We start from the raw sequence: 19,299 nt of genomic DNA on the forward strand, positions 1-19,299 counted from the left end.
TTGCACTGAATTAACCCTCTTCTGCACTGAATTACCTGAAAACTGCATTTATCTTAATCAATCAGAACTGAGTAATTTTTCCATGTAAATTATTAGATGGTGAAAAAAAATAGAAGAGTCAGTTTGGAACATAAGAGATAAATCTCTCTTGGAAAAACCATGTTAACTGTGTCATCACAAAAATAACTAAGACCATAGCTATGATTGCTGAGCTGAGATACTTTGTTCCATCATCTGTACTCATAAATATTAATAACTCCTTAATTTTACTTTATTTTACTTATGGACTCGTTGCCTGAGGTAATGCGTCTAAAAACTATATACACAAAATTATTGTTCTCCAAAAGCGAGTATATATTACGTCTAATCTACTTCGTTGATAGAAAAGAACATGCAATCCCCTTATTTGTAAATGAAAAAATTCTGCCTGTTACCTTCTTATATTATGAAGCTGTATGTAAATTGATGCTCGATGTTCATAACGACAGTGCACCTTCTAACATCATGAAACGCCATCAGATGTTGGATGATTAAAGATAAGCTTAAAGTAAATGATAGCAAGACAGAATTTATACTAATCGGAACGAGACAACAGCTCGCTAAAGTTGACATCAAGGGGTTGGTCGTTGGTGACGCTACTATCAGTCCTGTGACTGCCGTTAAAAACCTTGGATCGTGGTTTGATGAAAACATGAACATGGGCTGTCATTTCACCTGTATAACACCAGACGCATCAGAAAGTATTTATCTAAAGACTCCACAAAAACACTCGTGCATGCATTCATCACCGCATGTATTGATTATTGCAATGGTTTGCTGTATGGTCTACCAGCCGCACATCTCAACAAGTTGCAACGTATTCAGAACAATGCTGCCCGTCTTGTTTGTTCCCTTTCTCGTTTTTGTCATATAAATCCTACTTTGTTTTCCTTGCATTGATTACCTGTCTGTTTCAGAATTGAATTTAAATTACTTATTTTAGCGTTCAAGGCTATCCACGGACTCACGGACTGGCACCTCAGACATTACGGATCTAATTAACGTTAAGCAACAATTCGGACGTATGATGTTACGATCTCAGTCAGAACTATAATCATTGCCACCCAGGACCATAACTAAGAAAACTTTAGGTGATAGATCATTTATGGCATCTGCTCCTAAACTTTGGAACAGATTGCCATCAAATATAAAAGCAGTCAAGGATCTTAATTGTTTTGAAACACTTCTTAAAACACATCTCTTTAGACAGGCATGTTCATGATTGCTTTTATAGTTCGTTTTCATACTTTTTTTTTTAGTTAGTCAAATTGTATATTCTTAGCCTTTTATAGTTCGTTTTCATATTTTATTTTGCTTAGTCTTACTGTATAGCGCATTAGATCATATCCACATGTATTTTGCGCTATATAAGTAATAAATTATTAATTATTATTAATATTAAAGTTGACGCTTCCACGAGTCACAACAGACGCCGTGAAATGGCGGCCTTGGTGGCGGAACTGGACAAGAGATGGGTTGCGTTGGAGAGTCACGGCCAGGAACCAGCGGTTGACAGCCTTTTGAGACATGCGCGGTTGACGGGGCTCCCAACTTAAACCTGAAAGACAAAGAGAGAGGAACAGCAATATAAGCTGCGTTTGAGATGTTTGGACGAGATTTAGAAGGACTTCGTCGAGTATTTCAAGTTAATTACCCTTCAAAAAGTTAGTTCATGTCAACAAAGAAATCATAGCAGTAGATAAAATAGACCAAAAGAAAGAAATTTTTTTCGCGCTTTGAATAAAAAGGGAAACAAAATGTCTTTTTTTCCTTCACTATTGTTTTGGAATGGCAACGAAAAGTCATTTAAAACCATTATTACAAAGCTTCAGAGCGTCCTGTCCCGATGCCAAATCTACGATATACAGGCCCTGTCGGAGATCTGGCGACAAATAGATGCCTTAAAACACGGTACTTGAAAACTGATATTAACGTTAAGAACGGAATACTTAAGCACTTCAGACTCAAGGTGAAAAAAAGGTTACATAGGTAGGGATGTTTCTTTTTCTCCTCGTCAAAGGCTTAAAACTGTTCTTTATCACCCAGAATGCAATCATTTTTTTGAAGGTCGGCTTGAAAAGTAATTGTACACTGTCCTATTACAGCTCAAATCGGGGTGGTGATAACTAATCACGTTCGAGAACTTTGCTACAGTATTTATTACTGCACCAATGGGACATTGTAAAGTTCACATTATGCTTGTAACTGGCCATTTAACGCAACATGCCTGTGTGACTACACGCGTTATATGCGTGCTGTTATAATTTTGTCAATCACTTGATGAATTACGGACCGAATTGGACTGCATTCTGTCAGGCTTAGTACTAGTCATAAATGTCTACACATGTTTGTCATGGGTAGATCGGTTGTTCAGGGCGCGCTTATAACACAACAAGAGATTCAGCTCAGACTGATATACAGCAATACCTGTTATCAATTGTGACAGTTTTAGCCCAGACAGTATTTATTTTACGATTGTTATAATTAACGGTTTTAAAAACTTCTGACAGTTATTAAAGTAATTCATTCGCGTCCGGCTGAAACTAGACAAATGTGTTTTGTTTGTGATAAGATTTAAAAAAAAGAACCGAAGGCCATTTCTGCTGTAAAAAGTAACTGAAGGGTTGCTTGTTGGTCAAACCCTTTAACTCCCAAGATCTGATTGGTAATTCTCCCCTCTAGCTGCAACACATTTCCTTGTAAATTAGTTATGAGAATTTGCTGTTAGATCAAGACAACAGCTTTTACCTGATAAGTTAAAATATTCTCATTAGCTGTTTGCGGGAAAATGTAAGGATATTATCAGGAGGACTTTCATGTTGATCACTTCTGGGAGTTAAATGGTTAACCTGGTGCTTGTCAATATATGGCAAAAACCACAACAGAAGAGGGTATCATAACTTTCTCCTCATTACCAGTACTCGCAACAATCTGGGTAAAGCAACCGCATGTAACAGGGACTTGTATGAGACTGTTTGGGTCTTAGGTTTCTAAACAGGAGTCTTCGCATCTTGGGAGTCTAGGATTTTACCATTGCCACCCCTACATAAATTATTTAAGAAAAACAACATTCAAGCAAACCTCAAACAGCCTCAGTGATTGCTCTATTGGTCTGTCCTGCCAGGGGCTGGGTGGGGGATTGTGGCCTTTGATTTCTTCATACTGCTGGTGACAGACATATGCTTGTCCCCTAAATCATCACAAAGTTGATGAGAGAAAAAAAAAAAAAAAAGGAAATTTGTCATTACTCTGACTAGCAGATTTGTTGCTATAGATGTACATCAATGTGACGAATGTTTACCTTTTGATGAGCTCTACAGCAAAATCATACAATTTTCCAAATTGTCTGAAGCATGGGTTATCTTCCATGGTTCAAAACCTAAAAAAAAAATAAAAAAAAAAATAAAAAAAACCAAATGAAAGTGTGATGACAAAGTCTGGTGGAGAAGCTACACACAATTCAATTTTGGTTTAGTTAGGAAGGAGAACAATAAAGAGATAATAATTTGTTAGCATGTGCACTATGATTGGTCAATTTAGTAGGCTGTATCTCATGGTGCACCCTGCTAAATTCAAAAGTTTGTTTGAATTGAAATCTTTCCTCTCTATTTGAATCCATAAATAAAACAAATATCTTACTAATCTCGTTTTCTTAATTTCTACTGTAAGTTATGGACCCTTGTTTTTTTCCAAGAGGGTACATGTCCCACATACTTTCCCATTGGCCCATAAAACCCAACAGAAAAAAAACTTGATCTGTAACTTACAGCACAGACCTTGAACTTGGTTAGTAAAAGGCATCAATAACCCACGAAGAATCAAATGTGGCTAATGATAGAGATGATCAAACAGGGATTGCAAATGAATCCACTTGGAAATTTGTGAATCAACCCTTTAGATGCCGCCATCAGTATGCATGTTCTCTATACTTTTCTCTATACATTTCATAAGATGCTGACTAGGAGAATTTAATATTTAACAATCAAAAACTTCTTTAGTTCATGTTCATTTCCTTTATTTTTGCGACCTTAAAGTGTGATATATTGCTACATGTCCTCCCTCTTAGCAATCAAAGGATTAATTTTTGACGATGGGCATAAATTCTTTATCCGCAGTTCAAATATATGACTTTCATATATTCACATTCAGAAATTCTTTAATGACAGTTAAAACTTCTTAAACTTGACAAGAGGAAAACTAAGAGAGATATGTCCACAGAAAATATAGAGCTTTTCCTGGAAATCTTCCTTAACAAAACTATTTTACTAACCAAGCCATTTGACCAAATCCAAAATTCCTGTGAAAAACTTTTCCTCTTTCTTCTCTGGGTTTGTGTCATCATATCTCAAGTAGCAAACACCATTGTGGGCCTGAGGAGAATTAATAGGAAATAATAAATACATATCAATAATACTGATAATGGTGATGAGATTCATGATGGTAATGAGGATGGGGACTTTAATGACGATCATGACTGTAATGGCAATTACATCTTAAAATGTTAAGATAGAAATGATAATGATGATAACATAAACATGAGATTTAGTGCCAGGAGTCTGTTAAATACAACAGATTTCAACAATAACTGGCAGCATACACTCAATCTCACTGTGCCCAGTGGCACAGGTAATGCTTTAACAATGTCCCTCCAAATCACCATGTCTTGAGCTAATCTTGTATCACTCCCCATGTTATATAATGCACATGGCACCATCTTATTCATGATTTTACATTTCTAAGCATATTGTGTTGCAGCAAAAATGATCTCCAACAGTAAATCAGAATAAAAATAATAAAGTGTGAGCTGGGAACAAGTTATTGTAAGAATCTAGCCCAGGACAAAATAAAATGATCTCAGCCAGTTTTCAAACCCAAGTTCTCAGTTAACAGTTCATAACATGTACACATCCCCAAAGTAAGTGCATTGCACAACATTGAAACTGTGAGATCCTGTACAAATCATTTCATTACTTGAACAGTAAAACTATCTGACACTTACTCTTCCTCCAGTTCTTTCTAAATGTTCCTTTAGCAGTGTCATTGTCTTAGGGGTTACAACATAGGCAGGTGTAAGGTAGTTCCCACCTTAGTTTACAAAGGGTTGAGAGAAAGTCAATTAGCACATAGACATAACTAAAAAAAAGTTACCAAGAGATTAAGGGTATTTTACATGTCCATTATAATAAACATTATTGCATCATGGCCTTAAAATAATTATTCCTAAAGGAGCCACAGTACACCAAAATGAGTCAACCCTTTACTCCTGAACATGATCAGTATGCATATTCTCCAAGCTATTCTTATGATTTTCCTAAGGTGCTGATGGGGAGAATTTGTTTAACAATCAAGAGCTGATCATTTCCTTCATTGTCATGACCTTAGTGTGTGACTTGGAGGTGATACTGTCTGTGAGAAGAAATGCCAGTCATTTTAAAAGTTCAAAGGGTAAAATAATTTTGGCTACAACCACAAAACTATAAAAACTGAAAAATTTTAGTTTGGTGGGATATAATAAGACAGGAAAGGAAAATATGACGATGAATTATTAGATACATGCCAGAGTATCATGGCTGAAAACGGATTAGATTAAAAATGATCACAAACCATGTAATGTGGCCTGTATCCTGATCTACTGTATATTCACCTGGTTTGTGGAACTTGCTTGCCTCTCCAAACAAAGAACTTGTTTCATCATCTCCAGTATCACCATTCAATGAAACCTCTACAGCTGCAGGACGAGACTCTTTTGCTGGTTTTCCCTCTTTGCTGGGCTTGGCCTCCTATGATCAATACATGTACAGTCCATAACATTAACCGCCTTAACACCCTAACATCAGTAAGCGTATTCTCCATACTGTTTCCAACACATTTCCTAAACAAGAATTTGTTTAACAGTCAGAAGCTTTGGGGCCCAGTTGCTCAAAGTCTGATTAGTGCTAACCCAGGGTAAAATTTTAATCTGAGTTTCTTCATTCACTTTTTTTAAAAGCCTTTTTCAGATAATTACCTTTATTCTTATTTGGGCATCCAATCATCAAATTGTAGACAAAAGGAATAGTACTGAAGTTTCGTTTACAGCTTTCAGATCTGAAAGCAAATTTCACACTAACCCTGGGTTTCCTCAACCCAGCTTTGAACAACCCAGCACAGATCTTTAGTTGGTGATCATTTCCTCTTTTCTCATAACCTTAGTGTTTGATTCTGGGATGATACTATGAGGAGAAATTACATGCTAATCACTCTGAGAGGGTAAAAGGATGATACTATGAGGAGAAATTACATGCTAATCACTCTGAGAGGGTAAAAGGACCAAACTTCAAATCATACAATATTGTTTTAAAAATGGAAACTATATGTAAATTATCCTCAACCCTTTAACTCCCAAGATCTCATTAGTAATCCTCCTTACTATCTCTCGTACAGTTCTTGTGATTTGTGTTTGGAGAATTTGGTATTGGATCAACTCATAATCCCTTAACTGATATTTTTCTTCATTCTCATCGCTTGTCTGCTTGATATTGTATTGTTATTGTAAGGAGAGATTCTGTCTTGGTCACTCATGGGAGTTAAAGGGGTAACCCTTTGACCCCTCAGAGTGACTTATAAACCATCTCCATCAATCACTTATGCCGCTCATTGTCTGGTTCTCTGCACTTGGTTATATCAAGGAGGAAAATTTAAAATATGGTGCCATAAAGACAAGTCTCTGGTTACGTCACCTTTGTTTTGAAAGCCTGCATGTCTGCTTCAGTTTTAGGTCCAAGCAAATCTAAGATCCGTAAAAAAGTCAAATTACCAACAATAAGTACCATCCAACAAAAGAGCTATAATTGTTCAATGTTAATAGTTGTACCTGTGTAAAATCAAATCTTCCAAAAGATAAGTCCATAATATTCAAACATCACTATTTTCCTGTTTTTCAAACATTTTGGAGCATGCTTCTCTCTCACTTTCTTCTAACAAATGTTAAGCTAACATAACTTAGTCTCTACTTGTGACAGTAATCATGGATCTTCTACCCAATATAGGACATTTTCTTCAGTCTAAGGGCAACTTATTCCTGTCAGCAGTGAGGGCTTCCTTTGACCTGGCGTGAGTTTGATGTTCCTGGCAAAATGGATGGATGGAGTGACAACTGATGGACATACAGAATGACAGGCAGACTGTAGGACTGATTTATGGCAAGCTATTGTACCACAAACCTGCATATCAATTTCTGCTTTCACAGCTTTTCCATCTGCCCACTTCAACTTCTCTCTTGCCTTTCCTAAAATTTCAAACAAATTAAAAACAGCTCATATATCTTTACTAAAACAAACAATATCCATTAAATAAGCTCACAAGAGGATTTTTAATTTTCAGGGCTTCCAGACAAGGGGCACATTCGAGGGGGCCTTTTTACAGAGGGGCTTATTTGAGAGGGGCTTGTCAGAGAGGGGCTTATTAGGGAGGGACTAGTTACAGGAGGGAGGCCTTATGAGAGAGAGGACTCATTTGAGAAGGTTCATTGGAGAAAGGGGCTCATTAGACACTGTGAAATAATAAAAACTCATTCTAAACTCACCCATTATTATTCCAACATTGAATTTGTAGCGTTTCTTCAACAATTCTTCCTTGTGTTTTTGATAAGTTCTTCAACCTTGCGGAAAAAAAAAGACAAATAAAATCAAACAAAAAGTCCCTGAAATGAGTGTTATCTTAATCCTTAGTATTAGTAATGGTATTATTAACCCTTTACACCCTAACATCAGTAGATATATTCTCCACACTGCTCATCATACATTTCTCAAGGTGCTGACAAGGAGAATTTGTTTAGTAATCAAGAGTTTCTTCTGTTAATGATCATTTCCCTTATTCTCATGACATTATTGTGTGATTCAGGGGTGATATTGTAAGGAGAAATTAGATGCTAGTCACTCTTAGAGGTTAAAGGGTTAAGTTGTAATACACGTAAGTGATTCTCCCTTTCAACTGATATACAGTACCTTGCAATTCAAGTAAGTTAAGTGAAACTGATGTGAGCTACTTTAAAAGAGTAAATCAAATCTTTCAATTTCTTACTTACACAGTCTTCAATCTGATCAGGTGTGATGTTTACTCCAATACCACAATTTTTTTCAAAGGCAGCCGCATCAACAGGCAGAACTGGATTGGCCTTCATAAAATCCACTGCAGCTAAGATGAAATAAAAGTAACACATAATATGAATATTAATTAACTGATTGAACCCAGGGGTAGAATTTATTTATTTTGTCCAATCAGACAAAGGCAGTCTGGAGAAGTACTAATGTTCATATCAGTTCGTGATATTTTGACAACCCCAGGGGAAGTCTTCATCTTGTCTCCATTCTGATGATGACCTCCACAATGATTTTTAAAATGTCAGTCACTTCCACCAACTGCAGTCCTTCTCAATTTACTCAGACAATCAGACAGTACCATCAAATTTATCAATCCCCTGAAATACCTTCGAAAAAATTAATCACCAACTAAACAATAAGTACTTCTTAATAACCAAGTTCAAGGTCCATACTGTAACTTATGACCAATTTTTTTTGGCACCAGTCAAAAAAATTCCATTGGGGAAAATCCCAGCAAAAAAAACATGTTCTGTAATAATAATAATAATAATAACAATAATAATAATAATAATAATAATAATAAATTTAATAGTTATATAGTGCAAAATTCATTATAAGTATATGATCTAATGCACTTTACAATAAATTTTAAAAATATCAAAAGAAACTGCTGGGAATTTGAGTGTTAGATTACAAAATGAAAACAAATTATATTTAACAATAAATTAAAAAAGTGATTAAAAATCTATATAGTAGATAGTCTAAAAATGTTCACACAGTTAACAGTATGCTTGTTTAAAAAGATATGTTTTCAGTTGTTTCTTAAAAATATTTACACTACTTACACTTAATTTACAGTATGGACCAAGAAAAAAAGGTTAGTAACTTAAAATTTTTTTTTCCATCTCTGGGTTAAATTAGAGGGGTTAGATTAGATTTTGACCTAAACACACTTTTTGATTTAGCTAGCCATATAGTAAAAAAACGCTTAATGAACTGACCAATCATGATGCAAATAGTAATTCAGAGATATAATAAAAAACCTGATCAATCCCAGCTTCTCCTCCCTCTCTTTCGCTAGATAGCAACATTATACCTGTCAGTTGTATCGCAGATGCCAACTTCTTGTTTGCAATGTAGTTACTATCAAACTTGATCTGCGATTCATCTTTGATATTGCTGCTTGCCAAGGAGTACATCAAAACACCAGTGGGTTTTTCAATCGCGTCTGTGGATTTTTCTTTCACCTGTTAAAAACAGAAAAATTGTGATGCCCAATCTAAGCATAAAGAGGCAGTGAACACAAGAAGTAGCCATCGCTAATGCTACAGGGCAGTGTTCTCCAGAAGTACCAGTGGTCGGCATTTTTGCCGGCTACTCACATCTCATCAAGTGCCAGCTATTTTTGTTAGACAAAACCACAGAAAATTATTCTCTTTTTTTTGTAAGACAAATTTCGAGCATAGCTTGAATTTGCACACAATTTGGAAGTGCAGGCTACTTTACAATTTTAGCTGACTACTTCAAAATCTTTGGAGAACACTGACAGTGTAGGACAGTTGTACTATGGACACTAACGTATATTTGGCTCAGCCTAGTGTTGTACTGACTGTTTCACAAAGGTACAAGCATCTCCTCACAATTCATTAGAAACTAAGAAAAGGGCAAAAAGGAAAAAGGAGATCAACTACAGGGCCAAAAGATTACAGAGTAACCATGGGCTTAAAAAAGTAGAACTTAAAATTGATCCTGCTTGTCCTTATTTTGGGTGCTTCATTTTGTGTCTTGATTACTTCATCTCCATTAACACAAGTTAGGCAAGTTGTTCAAAGGCCAATTAGCACTAATCCAAAGTTAAATTTTAATCAAGGTTTCTCTATTCCTTTGATCAATAGCCTTCTTGGGATAATTTTCGCAATTTTTTTTTATAGTATCCAAGGCAAAAAAGGCAAAAAAAATTATACCAAAATTATAATTTCTTTTTAAACTTTCAGATCTGAAATCAAGTTTCACACTAACCCTGGGTTATCTTAACCCAGCATTGAACAACCCAGCCCTGCTTTACAAATGAACATGCAGGATGCAAGTAGAGAAGGATAAAAAAGAGTGTAATTGCATGAACATAAAGCCAGATATTTACACAAAGTCTAACAAATGTTCAGACAAAAGGTTCAGCTAAACAAAGGATTGTTTACAACGAGGTTTTGTTAAACAACAGCTTAACTTTGTTTAAATAATCAGCCCTCAGTGACTGAGTTAGGTCCAGTTGGACAACGAATATTTAGCTTTGTGTCATGACATACAAACCTTGTACATTCTCGTCCAGTCCTCTCACTCACTCAATTTGTACTCAATATATTACCAATGTACTGTTCAAAACCAATATATGCTCATTTACATAACAAATCTTCATTCTAGTAGTGCATTTTAATTTTACTACAAATAAGCAAAATTTCCAATTATTGCAAGAATCGTCAGAAAGAGGAAAACTAAAGACTTTATGTTGCCCACTAATATATGTTACCACTACATGTAAGGACCAGTTACTGCATCAGCCTATGAAGAACTGATCGAGCTGATATAGGATAGAGGGATTGCAGTAGCACCTTTAACAAACATTCTCAGCCAATTTATCGAAATCACTAAAAATATACAAACATTATTTCAAGCAAGTGCATCCATGATCAGTTAATACTCCACAAAAATCACAGGCTATTAAAATATATCGAATGAAAACCACAACTTTTACTCACCAAAGTTATGATGGATTCCAGTCGCTTCGAAAGCGCATCATTCTTCAGTGTTTCCTGAGCTTTCTGCTCGCTTAAACCAATGGAAAAGTCCAGCCTTGTCCATCACCGATCGACTAACAATAACAGGAGAAAAATTCTCCCAAAGCGCGGAAGCAAAAGAACGAAACCTTATTTTACGAGGAAACAGCCACATGCATGGAATAGACTATACCTTTGTAGCCGCGCAAGCTCGTTCAAGAAGACTAGGTCGAGACTGGCTTGGTTTATTGGATCTACATTTATTTTGGCGGTGTCACAGTACGTTTCCTAAGGTGGACTTGCTAAGGTGTTGACAAGAAGAAGTTGTGTACCAATCAAGAGCTTCTTTAGTTTTGTGATCATTTCCTTTATTGCTGTGACCTTCATGCGTGATTTAGGGGTGATATTTTAAGGAAAAATCAGGTACATAGATAAATACATCAGTAGAATGATGAACTTTGCCGCTCCAGAGTAGCCCATTCAGCCTCGCGTCTGGTATCTAGAAGAGCCCTGGAGTTGAAACAAACAATACTGTCGTAGAGATTGAAAATTACATATAATAACCACAAATATATTTCTAAAATTATACGAGTTACAGGTGAAAAATTATTTTAAAAAATAATGGTAATGGTAAATTTTACCCAATAGTCGTTAAAAAAGTTTACCGCAAAAAAAGAGTTCCCTTGTCAGAAATTCAAAGATATTACGCGTAAGCCGTAAAATGGCCAAAATTTTAACCGTTATCCGTAAAAGCCATCAACCCAAGCCATCAACCCAAAGTGCTTTTCACAGGTGTCTATCGAATCGTTTTTCACTTTCATTTGATTAATTAAATATGTTTTTTTTTAATTTGCCGAAGTATAATAGTAACAAAAGAGTTTAAAAAAAAACATAATCATATTTCTCCTTGGGAAAGAGGAATCGTCTAAGTGAGTCTTGTATTTTAGCAACCGCTTGAAATCTTCATTTCGCTCCAATTGTTAACTTCGCTTCAATTTTTAAGTTTATTTTGTTTGTTGAAGAATATTAAAGATTGTGTGTTGGACAAGTACGAGTGATTTTGGCCTCAATACATTCCTTTGATAAATCTAGATCTGACTTATGGAGTCATCGTTGAGTATCACTGAAAGGACTGGATTTTCAACAACGATAAGGATAATAACAATGATATTGATATTCTGTGATGTGAATAACAACCCTTTGGAGAGAACTTTATCAAGACTGCATTGAGCAGTTCACAACTTTTTTAAAAGAAATTTAGCAGGTGCCTCCAGTTTTTCTAATTTTTGGAAACAAGGCCACACCACAACACCGGGAGCAGCGTTCCCTACTTTTTGCGAAAAGTGCGAGGATTCTTTAACGTTCCCTGTTAACCAGTACAGAGAAAATCCAGGAGATGGGGCCTGCAGTTTATCGTCCTGTTCCAAGAAAACTAGAGCGTCTAACCATTTACAGATGTCATAGCAAAGGTAGCTCATTCTCCTCGGTCCTTTAAAGATCCTGAGTGTTGGTCCGGTTAGGGGCCTGAACAATCGGCGTCCCGCATGGTAGTCCGCAGTTCTACAACCTAAACAGGCGGCGGTTTAACGATTATCACATCAGCGAAAAAATTAAAAAGATAATGTTTATGTCATTGCGCTATACTCCTGATTAATGAAAACCTAAAAGATGTTGTCTGAGGCCCAGTCTCATCTGGCGTATAAATAGTGAAACAGCGTAGCTACAAAATAGAATCACGGATCACGAAATAAACAATGATACACGATTTTCTGTTTCGAGTTCGATGAGCTCATATTCAGCTTCTTCAATAGTGCTGGTGTTACCAAGTGCACCGTTTTGTTACACACTTGTGGGGCAAATCACATTTTCACAGGAGTTAAGGTGAGGACAGAATAAGTTAATAGCGACCTAATGCAGTGAATGAGATAACGGGTATTGACAAAAGATACCTAAAGGTACAAATAGAAATAATTTGAAACATGAGACAAACGAATGAAAGAAATATCGATCTTATTCACTCGTCACGAACGCGGGGGGTTGGAAGGAAAACATTAACTTTCCTCTCAAGGCCATCGGATTTTGCGATCTGAAGTTCACCCACATAGCCTGAGATTTCTCGTCAGTGAGCCATGACATACAGTGGATACATAAAGGATCATCCTGCGTACTGCTGAGATCATCGATGTCGAAAGTGTCATGTCTAAATAACACATAGTGAAAGAAAGGAAATTTCAAGCTCCTTCGTGACAAAGGAAAAAAATCATTTCTAACCGACGACCGAAAAAAAAGACCCTATCCGTCAGATCAAGTTAAACGACAGATTAAATATCAATATTAATGCTGACATGTTGATAAACATACCAGACCTTGAGGTAGCTTATTTATCTTCCCATGAGGGATCTTTGAAGCTGCGGTATTTCTGATTTCAGTATCATGTGTGTCACTTGTCTGTATGAACTATCATACAATTATTTATGGCCTCGCTTAATGCATCCAAACTCTGCAGACAATTCTGAAGCTCAAAGAGAAAGAGAGCTAGGGCCTCAGATTTCTCTTCCAAATTAACGACAACTGGTTCAGTAACAATTTATTCATAAAATTCCTGCAAGATACAGTGAGGGTTTCTGTACACAAAGATGCATGGACTGCATAGATTTATAAAAATTCTGGAATAACTTCTTCCTCAGATATTTCTCTAAGAAGAGTACCTATGGTATTCGCTTTAATTCTTTACAAGACGCGTAACGATTTGAATATGCTTTTCTCTAGATAAAGCGAGAAGTCAATTATTTTCTTGGGAAAGAACTTTATTGGAGTTGAATTTATTGCAAGTAGTCTTCAGGTGAGGAAAGATAATGAAGAGATATGTAGCATATTATAATCGAAAGACGGGAAAATTTGAAAAAAAAATAAACATTAAGGATACATATTATCGATGTGATTTCTTTAGCTTTGTATCTCCTCCGGTGATGAATATGTGCAATTTGTTATTACAAAGTACAAGTAGATATCAATGCAGCAAAAAGGGAGTGATCTTTGAGAACAGAAAAAGTTATCAGTAAAAGCAAAGTATCTCGATGTAACACTAAATTTTTTTACATGTAAAAGAAAGAGAGTGAATGAAAGCAACTGACACATGGATGCCCATTTAATCTTGTTCGGAAATCGACTACATACTGACAAACCCATCTGGATTTTGTGAATCAGCATCGTTTTCATATTAGAAAGGAACAGATTTTATTATTCCAAAACTAGTTGTATCGGGATGAGATCTAGAGCGCCACTGAATTTCACTGGACACTTACGCTTTTGACTGCAAAAATATTTCGTGCAGAGTTGGCGGGAATTATTTACAAGAAAAAAGTTTACCGCTATTATTTTTAGAAACTTTATGAAGTTGTCACGGTGAAAGCGGAAAATGAAAATTTGAGAGAACTGTAACGCTAATGGGAAGTAACCAAAAATAAATGTGTATCATATTGATCGAGGGATATATCGACTAGATCACTTAAAGAGAAATTGCATTGGTACAATATAATTCACGGTGTGAATTCATCCTTATCGATTCAGTTATGACAGACTGTAAAATGGCCTGCTCTGAGGAGAAAAGGAATTTTGCGGATTGAGAGTGTTTTGCACCAAAACGGAAATAACTAAATTTAAATTACGAGATAAATTAATCTTCATGCAGAAACATGTAAACAAGTAATAATCATAGAGAGAATAAAACAAACAAACAAAAAAACAAGCACAATAACTTTCTTAGAGAAGAATAGCAATTGTGATCACGAAACTGGGTATTAGACGAGGTTAGATCTTTTAAACTCGTGAATATGTAACCTTGTTCATTTTTTCATCGAAATTGTTGTAAAGCAAAATGTTATTTTTGATATTTTCAGGCATGTAGAATTAACAAATGACATCATTTGAAGAATACAGGGATTCAGAGGATGACGGTTTAACAGGTACAAACCAATTTTCATTCTGCAACTGATTAGAGCTGTTTAGAGCTCATGTCATTTATAATGAAAGATCGTAATCTTAATTTTCGTGCAGCTGACAACAATTAAGTTTAATTTCAGTCGAATTTTCTCAGGTTATTGTTGTCAGACGTGAAAATATCTCATTTACATACACTTATAAATTTCATTGGTTTCGCTCATTTGACTCGTGGTTAAATAGACTGCACGCGATGCAATTTCCTAAACCCTCTAACTCCTAGAGATGAAATAACTTGCAACTTATCCCTGTAATATCAATACGTTATCCAGCAAACAGGTAATGAAAATACTCAAAGTTTTATCTGGTAGAATTTGTTCTCTTTGAACTAACACCAAATTTCCGTATCTCCTATGAAAGGAAACATGTAGCCGCTAGAAGGGAGAATTAACAATTAGATCACGGGAGTTAAAGATTTAAATGTGCGTGATCATTATGCGGTAGAGGCGCGTGATGAGTATGTGACAAAGCTAGATAACGTGATGTATATAATTATAGTTCTCGTCAAAGTCAAAACCAGCAATTATCTATCGAAAACAAACGAAGCTCGAGGTTGAAAAAAAAATACACAATCCCTTCGTTTCTTTTGATATCGTAACATTCGCGATATATGGTAATATAACAACGGTAATATGGTTGTCTGAAATATTACAATTTTTTCAGTTTTCAAAACGTGACATCTCCACCGCACGCTGTAAATGTACCATTTATATCTTCACATTTAAAGGTATCAAGGTCGTTATTAGAACCGAATTTATTAACATGACAGTTTTACTTCCCATGAAGGTTTTTTTTAAAACTTTTTTCAGTTTTTTTTTATCTGAAGCTGAATTCAATTTTTCTTGTAATAAGGAATTGTTGTATTTCAATGTCCGAGATTGAATTGTTTTCCGGCGAGCTGAGTTTCGATGTAGCGGATCTCTGTTTTCGATGCTCTTATATAAAAATTGTATTTCATTCAAATTTACAATCGATAACTTTGAATAAAAAGGATGATACATGTCCGCTTGAGGATACGAATTTATCTGCTTGAATTGAATTATCTCTTTGAAGGTGCAAAAGATGTCATGAACACTCGATGGTAAAATTCGTATCAACGCGCGGTTATCTACTTCCTTGATACGTGTGTGTTACTGAACAAGTGTGAGCTTAAGAAGGCTGTACATCGGCCAATTTCCCCATTGCATTTTAAGGACCGAGACGAAGGCTTCGTCAGCAAAGGATCAAAGGATATATTACATGAGAACAAAATTTTTTTGTGCACCATGGAATTACCAAATGAATCTGCTAGTTTCGTTGTGATTTTTGCTTTGTTTGTTTTGTTGTCATTTAGGACGAATATGTGACCTCTATTTTAGACAAAAATACTTGAAAAGCTTTTATTCTTGTGACAAGAATATACTTTTTGGTTACAACATTAAACGAGGTATTCAACAAGCTACAAGCATTTCTTTTTTTCCTTTTGTGGGGTATCAAAGTGGGAATCAAAACAAAACACATTTTGCACTCTTGGGTAGCCGATCAGAGCACAGGTTTGCTGCTCGCTCGCGGGTCCCACCTAAACATAAAATAGGTCCGCAATGCGTACATGTGTAGCTTACGAAATTGAGCTGCTTTTTTGTGTCCGGTGTCTCATTGGGTTTCTATTAGAAGAGCTAATATCTGATTACCATTAGATAGTTTTCAATATTGATCCTGTTCATCAATAACACAAGATAACTAGCATACAAAAATCCTGAAATGTTTATTCTGAAGATGAGAGTTATCGGCCAAACTTTGTTATGGAGGTCTCATTTTGACAACAAAAGTTGCACATGTAACCTGAGGATTTAAGGAACTGAAAAAACATCAGCATAATCTCCCATGGTGGTCTGATAGATTCAGTCATGATTATGTTTACGTAACGAAGTGGAACTTACTTCTGAAGTTTGTAGGCTGATTGTCTTTTCCAAGGCAAGTGATGTGAAATGTACTCTAGGGAAGAATTTCATATAAATATTTTTGACATTTTGTGTACCAGTACAGAAGAAAAAAACTTTGGAGAAGGGCAAGGACATTCGGGAAATGATGTAATCTACACTAGAAGTCATTGGGAGCTTGATTTGGTTTGAATGTATGACTAATGTTGGACAATACCTACATGTAAAGTAACACAATGCTGAGTGTAGGTTTCTTTAGTCCATTAGGGCATAAAGTTAAACTTTCAGTTGGTTGAGAGCAAAACGTTTTCTATAATTATTGTATTTAGGTATTGTGGGACTGTATTTTCAATAAAGAACACAAAAAAATTTAGTTCAGGTAGGTAGATATGAGTTTGGGAATGGAAGAGTCTAGGGAAAAAAGATAAGCGCATTACAAGATCAGAACACAAGCAATATTTTAATAAATCATATGTTGAGTTAAGTACTCTGCAGTAACATTACATTAACGTTGCTAATAATTTTTAACCCAATAAGATTTACAATTTGACCTGGAGGTTTTATTTAACAGAAAGTTCATTAGAGATAGAGTGTCACCATAACAGATTTCAGGGACAGTAATCAGAGACATAACTTAAACACAGCAGAGTTCAATGAACAGGCAAGTGCATGATGGTATCATATGATTTAAACTACCAGAAGCTTTCAAGTTTTTCTATTATTGAAATTTTAATTTCATGCCAGTGAGTCTACCAAATTCAAGTTATGTGGAGAAATGAATAGGTGAACTTGACGTCATCATGCAAATGATCAACTTCACATCATCATGCAAAGTGCTAATCTACCATACAAAAAGGTCCAAAACAAACATGGTAAGCAACTGAACTTCATGTATCACTTTGTGTTAGAGCACAAAAGAGGACTTGTGAGTCCTGCTTCACTCTCATTTGCCAGAACAAGATTGAACTTCTGGTACCAATCAAAATTCAGAATGACTGTGACAGTTTGGAACCGATCTGTTAAGACTGTGCTTTTAAGGCGTCTACAGATGTGATTAGAACCCTGGGTCTCTGAGGATACCTGATGGTTATCTAATCCACATCAAGAAGCTCTAACTTTTAACTATAAACGTAACAGGTGTCAGTTCCATTGAACTGTCTTTATAAAAATTCAACAAAGTCTAAGCTAAGTTATTTAAAGTGTACTTTGGTATTCTAAATAGGCAGAGGTAAATTTTTCACAAACAACAAATGTTGAGCTCATAGCATGAGTGCAGTTTAAAGTATTTGAAAAATTTACAAGTGCTTATCATATGAGAAATCATGTTATTAATTATTCATAATGTATACATGAAAGATACACATTCACAGGAAATCAACAAACTGATGGCAGATAAATTTGACAATATTGACTAAATGAAGTGTGTGCCATCAAAATTTGTCCTTCAGCTGAATTCTTACTCAGGAATGCAATTTTGTTATTGTTTATCAATATACATAAAAGTATCCAAGTTTTTGTTTATTTTTGTCAGCTACTGCAATCAGAACAACCTACTTTGTATAAATCTGATTGGTTTCTAATGTGATCTATTGTTGTTGAGCCTAGTTTATATTATTTTGTACATGAGTTATTACTTTTTCACTAATGATAAATGAAAAAGGCACCTAGCTATTTTCAGCCAATCAAAAAAGTGTAATTTTTCATGTATATCAGTATTGTGATGAATTCACCAAACCAAACAACTAACTGAAAAAGAGTTGTAGTCTACCAAATAAAGGCCTAATACACATGTTTTGCTACCACGTATAGATACCAATGCTTATCTGAATCATTATGAAGAGAATCTAGAAGACTGCCAAGCTTGAAGGAATTCATGAAATGTTAAGGTCTGAATAATTCTGGCCATAACTTGGAAAACATAACACTAATCACATTTCAGTTAACATTAAAGCACTAGGCTCCTATTCATATTTTAATAAAAGCAAAACCACTTTGTAACTGAGTTTCAATGGATTACTCCCCAAAGTTTGGAATCAATCACAATAGACATTTAGCACCATGTTAACGACAAACCACAGTTTCAGGTTAGGCATTAGATGTTTGTGACTTTTATTGATTTAGCTATGTAAACATGAAAGTATAATTTCATTTAAAGAGGCCATCAAATTGAATTTCCAGACAACAGCAGTGTTTGATTTTCTAATGGCAACAAAAGAGTCCTATTTTCACTACTGGCTAATAATGGTTTATTCTATTCGTATTTGATGTCATGTAATGCCATGGGTGGCAGGGTGTTCTGCAGTTTAACCAAAATTTTATCTTAGCATGCACTTAAGAGACTGGTTAAGTAATTTTCTTACTGAGCATGTGATATTAACAGAAATTCAGGATAAAAAATGTTCCGGTAAATAACTTACATGAAATATGACTGCACAGAGAGTCAATAATAACTCCTAAGTTTCAATGTGGTGCGACCTGCACTAAAGGTCC

General features: G+C 35.4%; 1 protein-coding gene and 1 pseudogene across 1 annotated transcript in view; both read right to left on the reverse strand.

Annotated features, from left to right (window-relative positions):
• Nucleotides 1-1,236: 1,236 nt before the first annotated feature.
• Nucleotides 1,237-19,299, reverse strand: part of LOC131796160 (glutamine--tRNA ligase-like) — a 19,443-nt gene continuing 1,380 nt past the window's right edge. The window contains exons 2-13 of the mRNA XM_066174354.1: nt 10,874-10,986; nt 9,217-9,367; nt 8,105-8,214; nt 7,604-7,678; nt 7,242-7,306; nt 6,759-6,815; nt 5,684-5,819; nt 5,039-5,124; nt 4,310-4,409; nt 3,341-3,418; nt 3,121-3,229; nt 1,237-1,597 (exon numbers count right to left, since the gene is read on the reverse strand). Of these exons, the coding sequence (XP_066030451.1) occupies nt 3,354-3,418; nt 4,310-4,409; nt 5,039-5,124; nt 5,684-5,819; nt 6,759-6,815; nt 7,242-7,306; nt 7,604-7,607 (513 nt within the window). The 5' untranslated portion in view covers nt 7,608-7,678; nt 8,105-8,214; nt 9,217-9,367; nt 10,874-10,986 and the 3' untranslated portion in view covers nt 1,237-1,597; nt 3,121-3,229; nt 3,341-3,353. The remainder of the gene's footprint in view (nt 1,598-3,120; nt 3,230-3,340; nt 3,419-4,309; nt 4,410-5,038; nt 5,125-5,683; nt 5,820-6,758; nt 6,816-7,241; nt 7,307-7,603; nt 7,679-8,104; nt 8,215-9,216; nt 9,368-10,873; nt 10,987-19,299) is intronic.
• The window catches only part of LOC136276960 (putative uncharacterized protein DDB_G0271982), a 13,319-nt pseudogene continuing 1,659 nt past the window's right edge, over nt 7,640-19,299 (reverse strand).

The sequence above is a fragment of the Pocillopora verrucosa genome, chromosome 11 (assembly GCF_036669915.1).
Source record: "Pocillopora verrucosa isolate sample1 chromosome 11, ASM3666991v2, whole genome shotgun sequence".
Taxonomy (NCBI): domain Eukaryota; kingdom Metazoa; phylum Cnidaria; class Anthozoa; order Scleractinia; family Pocilloporidae; genus Pocillopora; species Pocillopora verrucosa.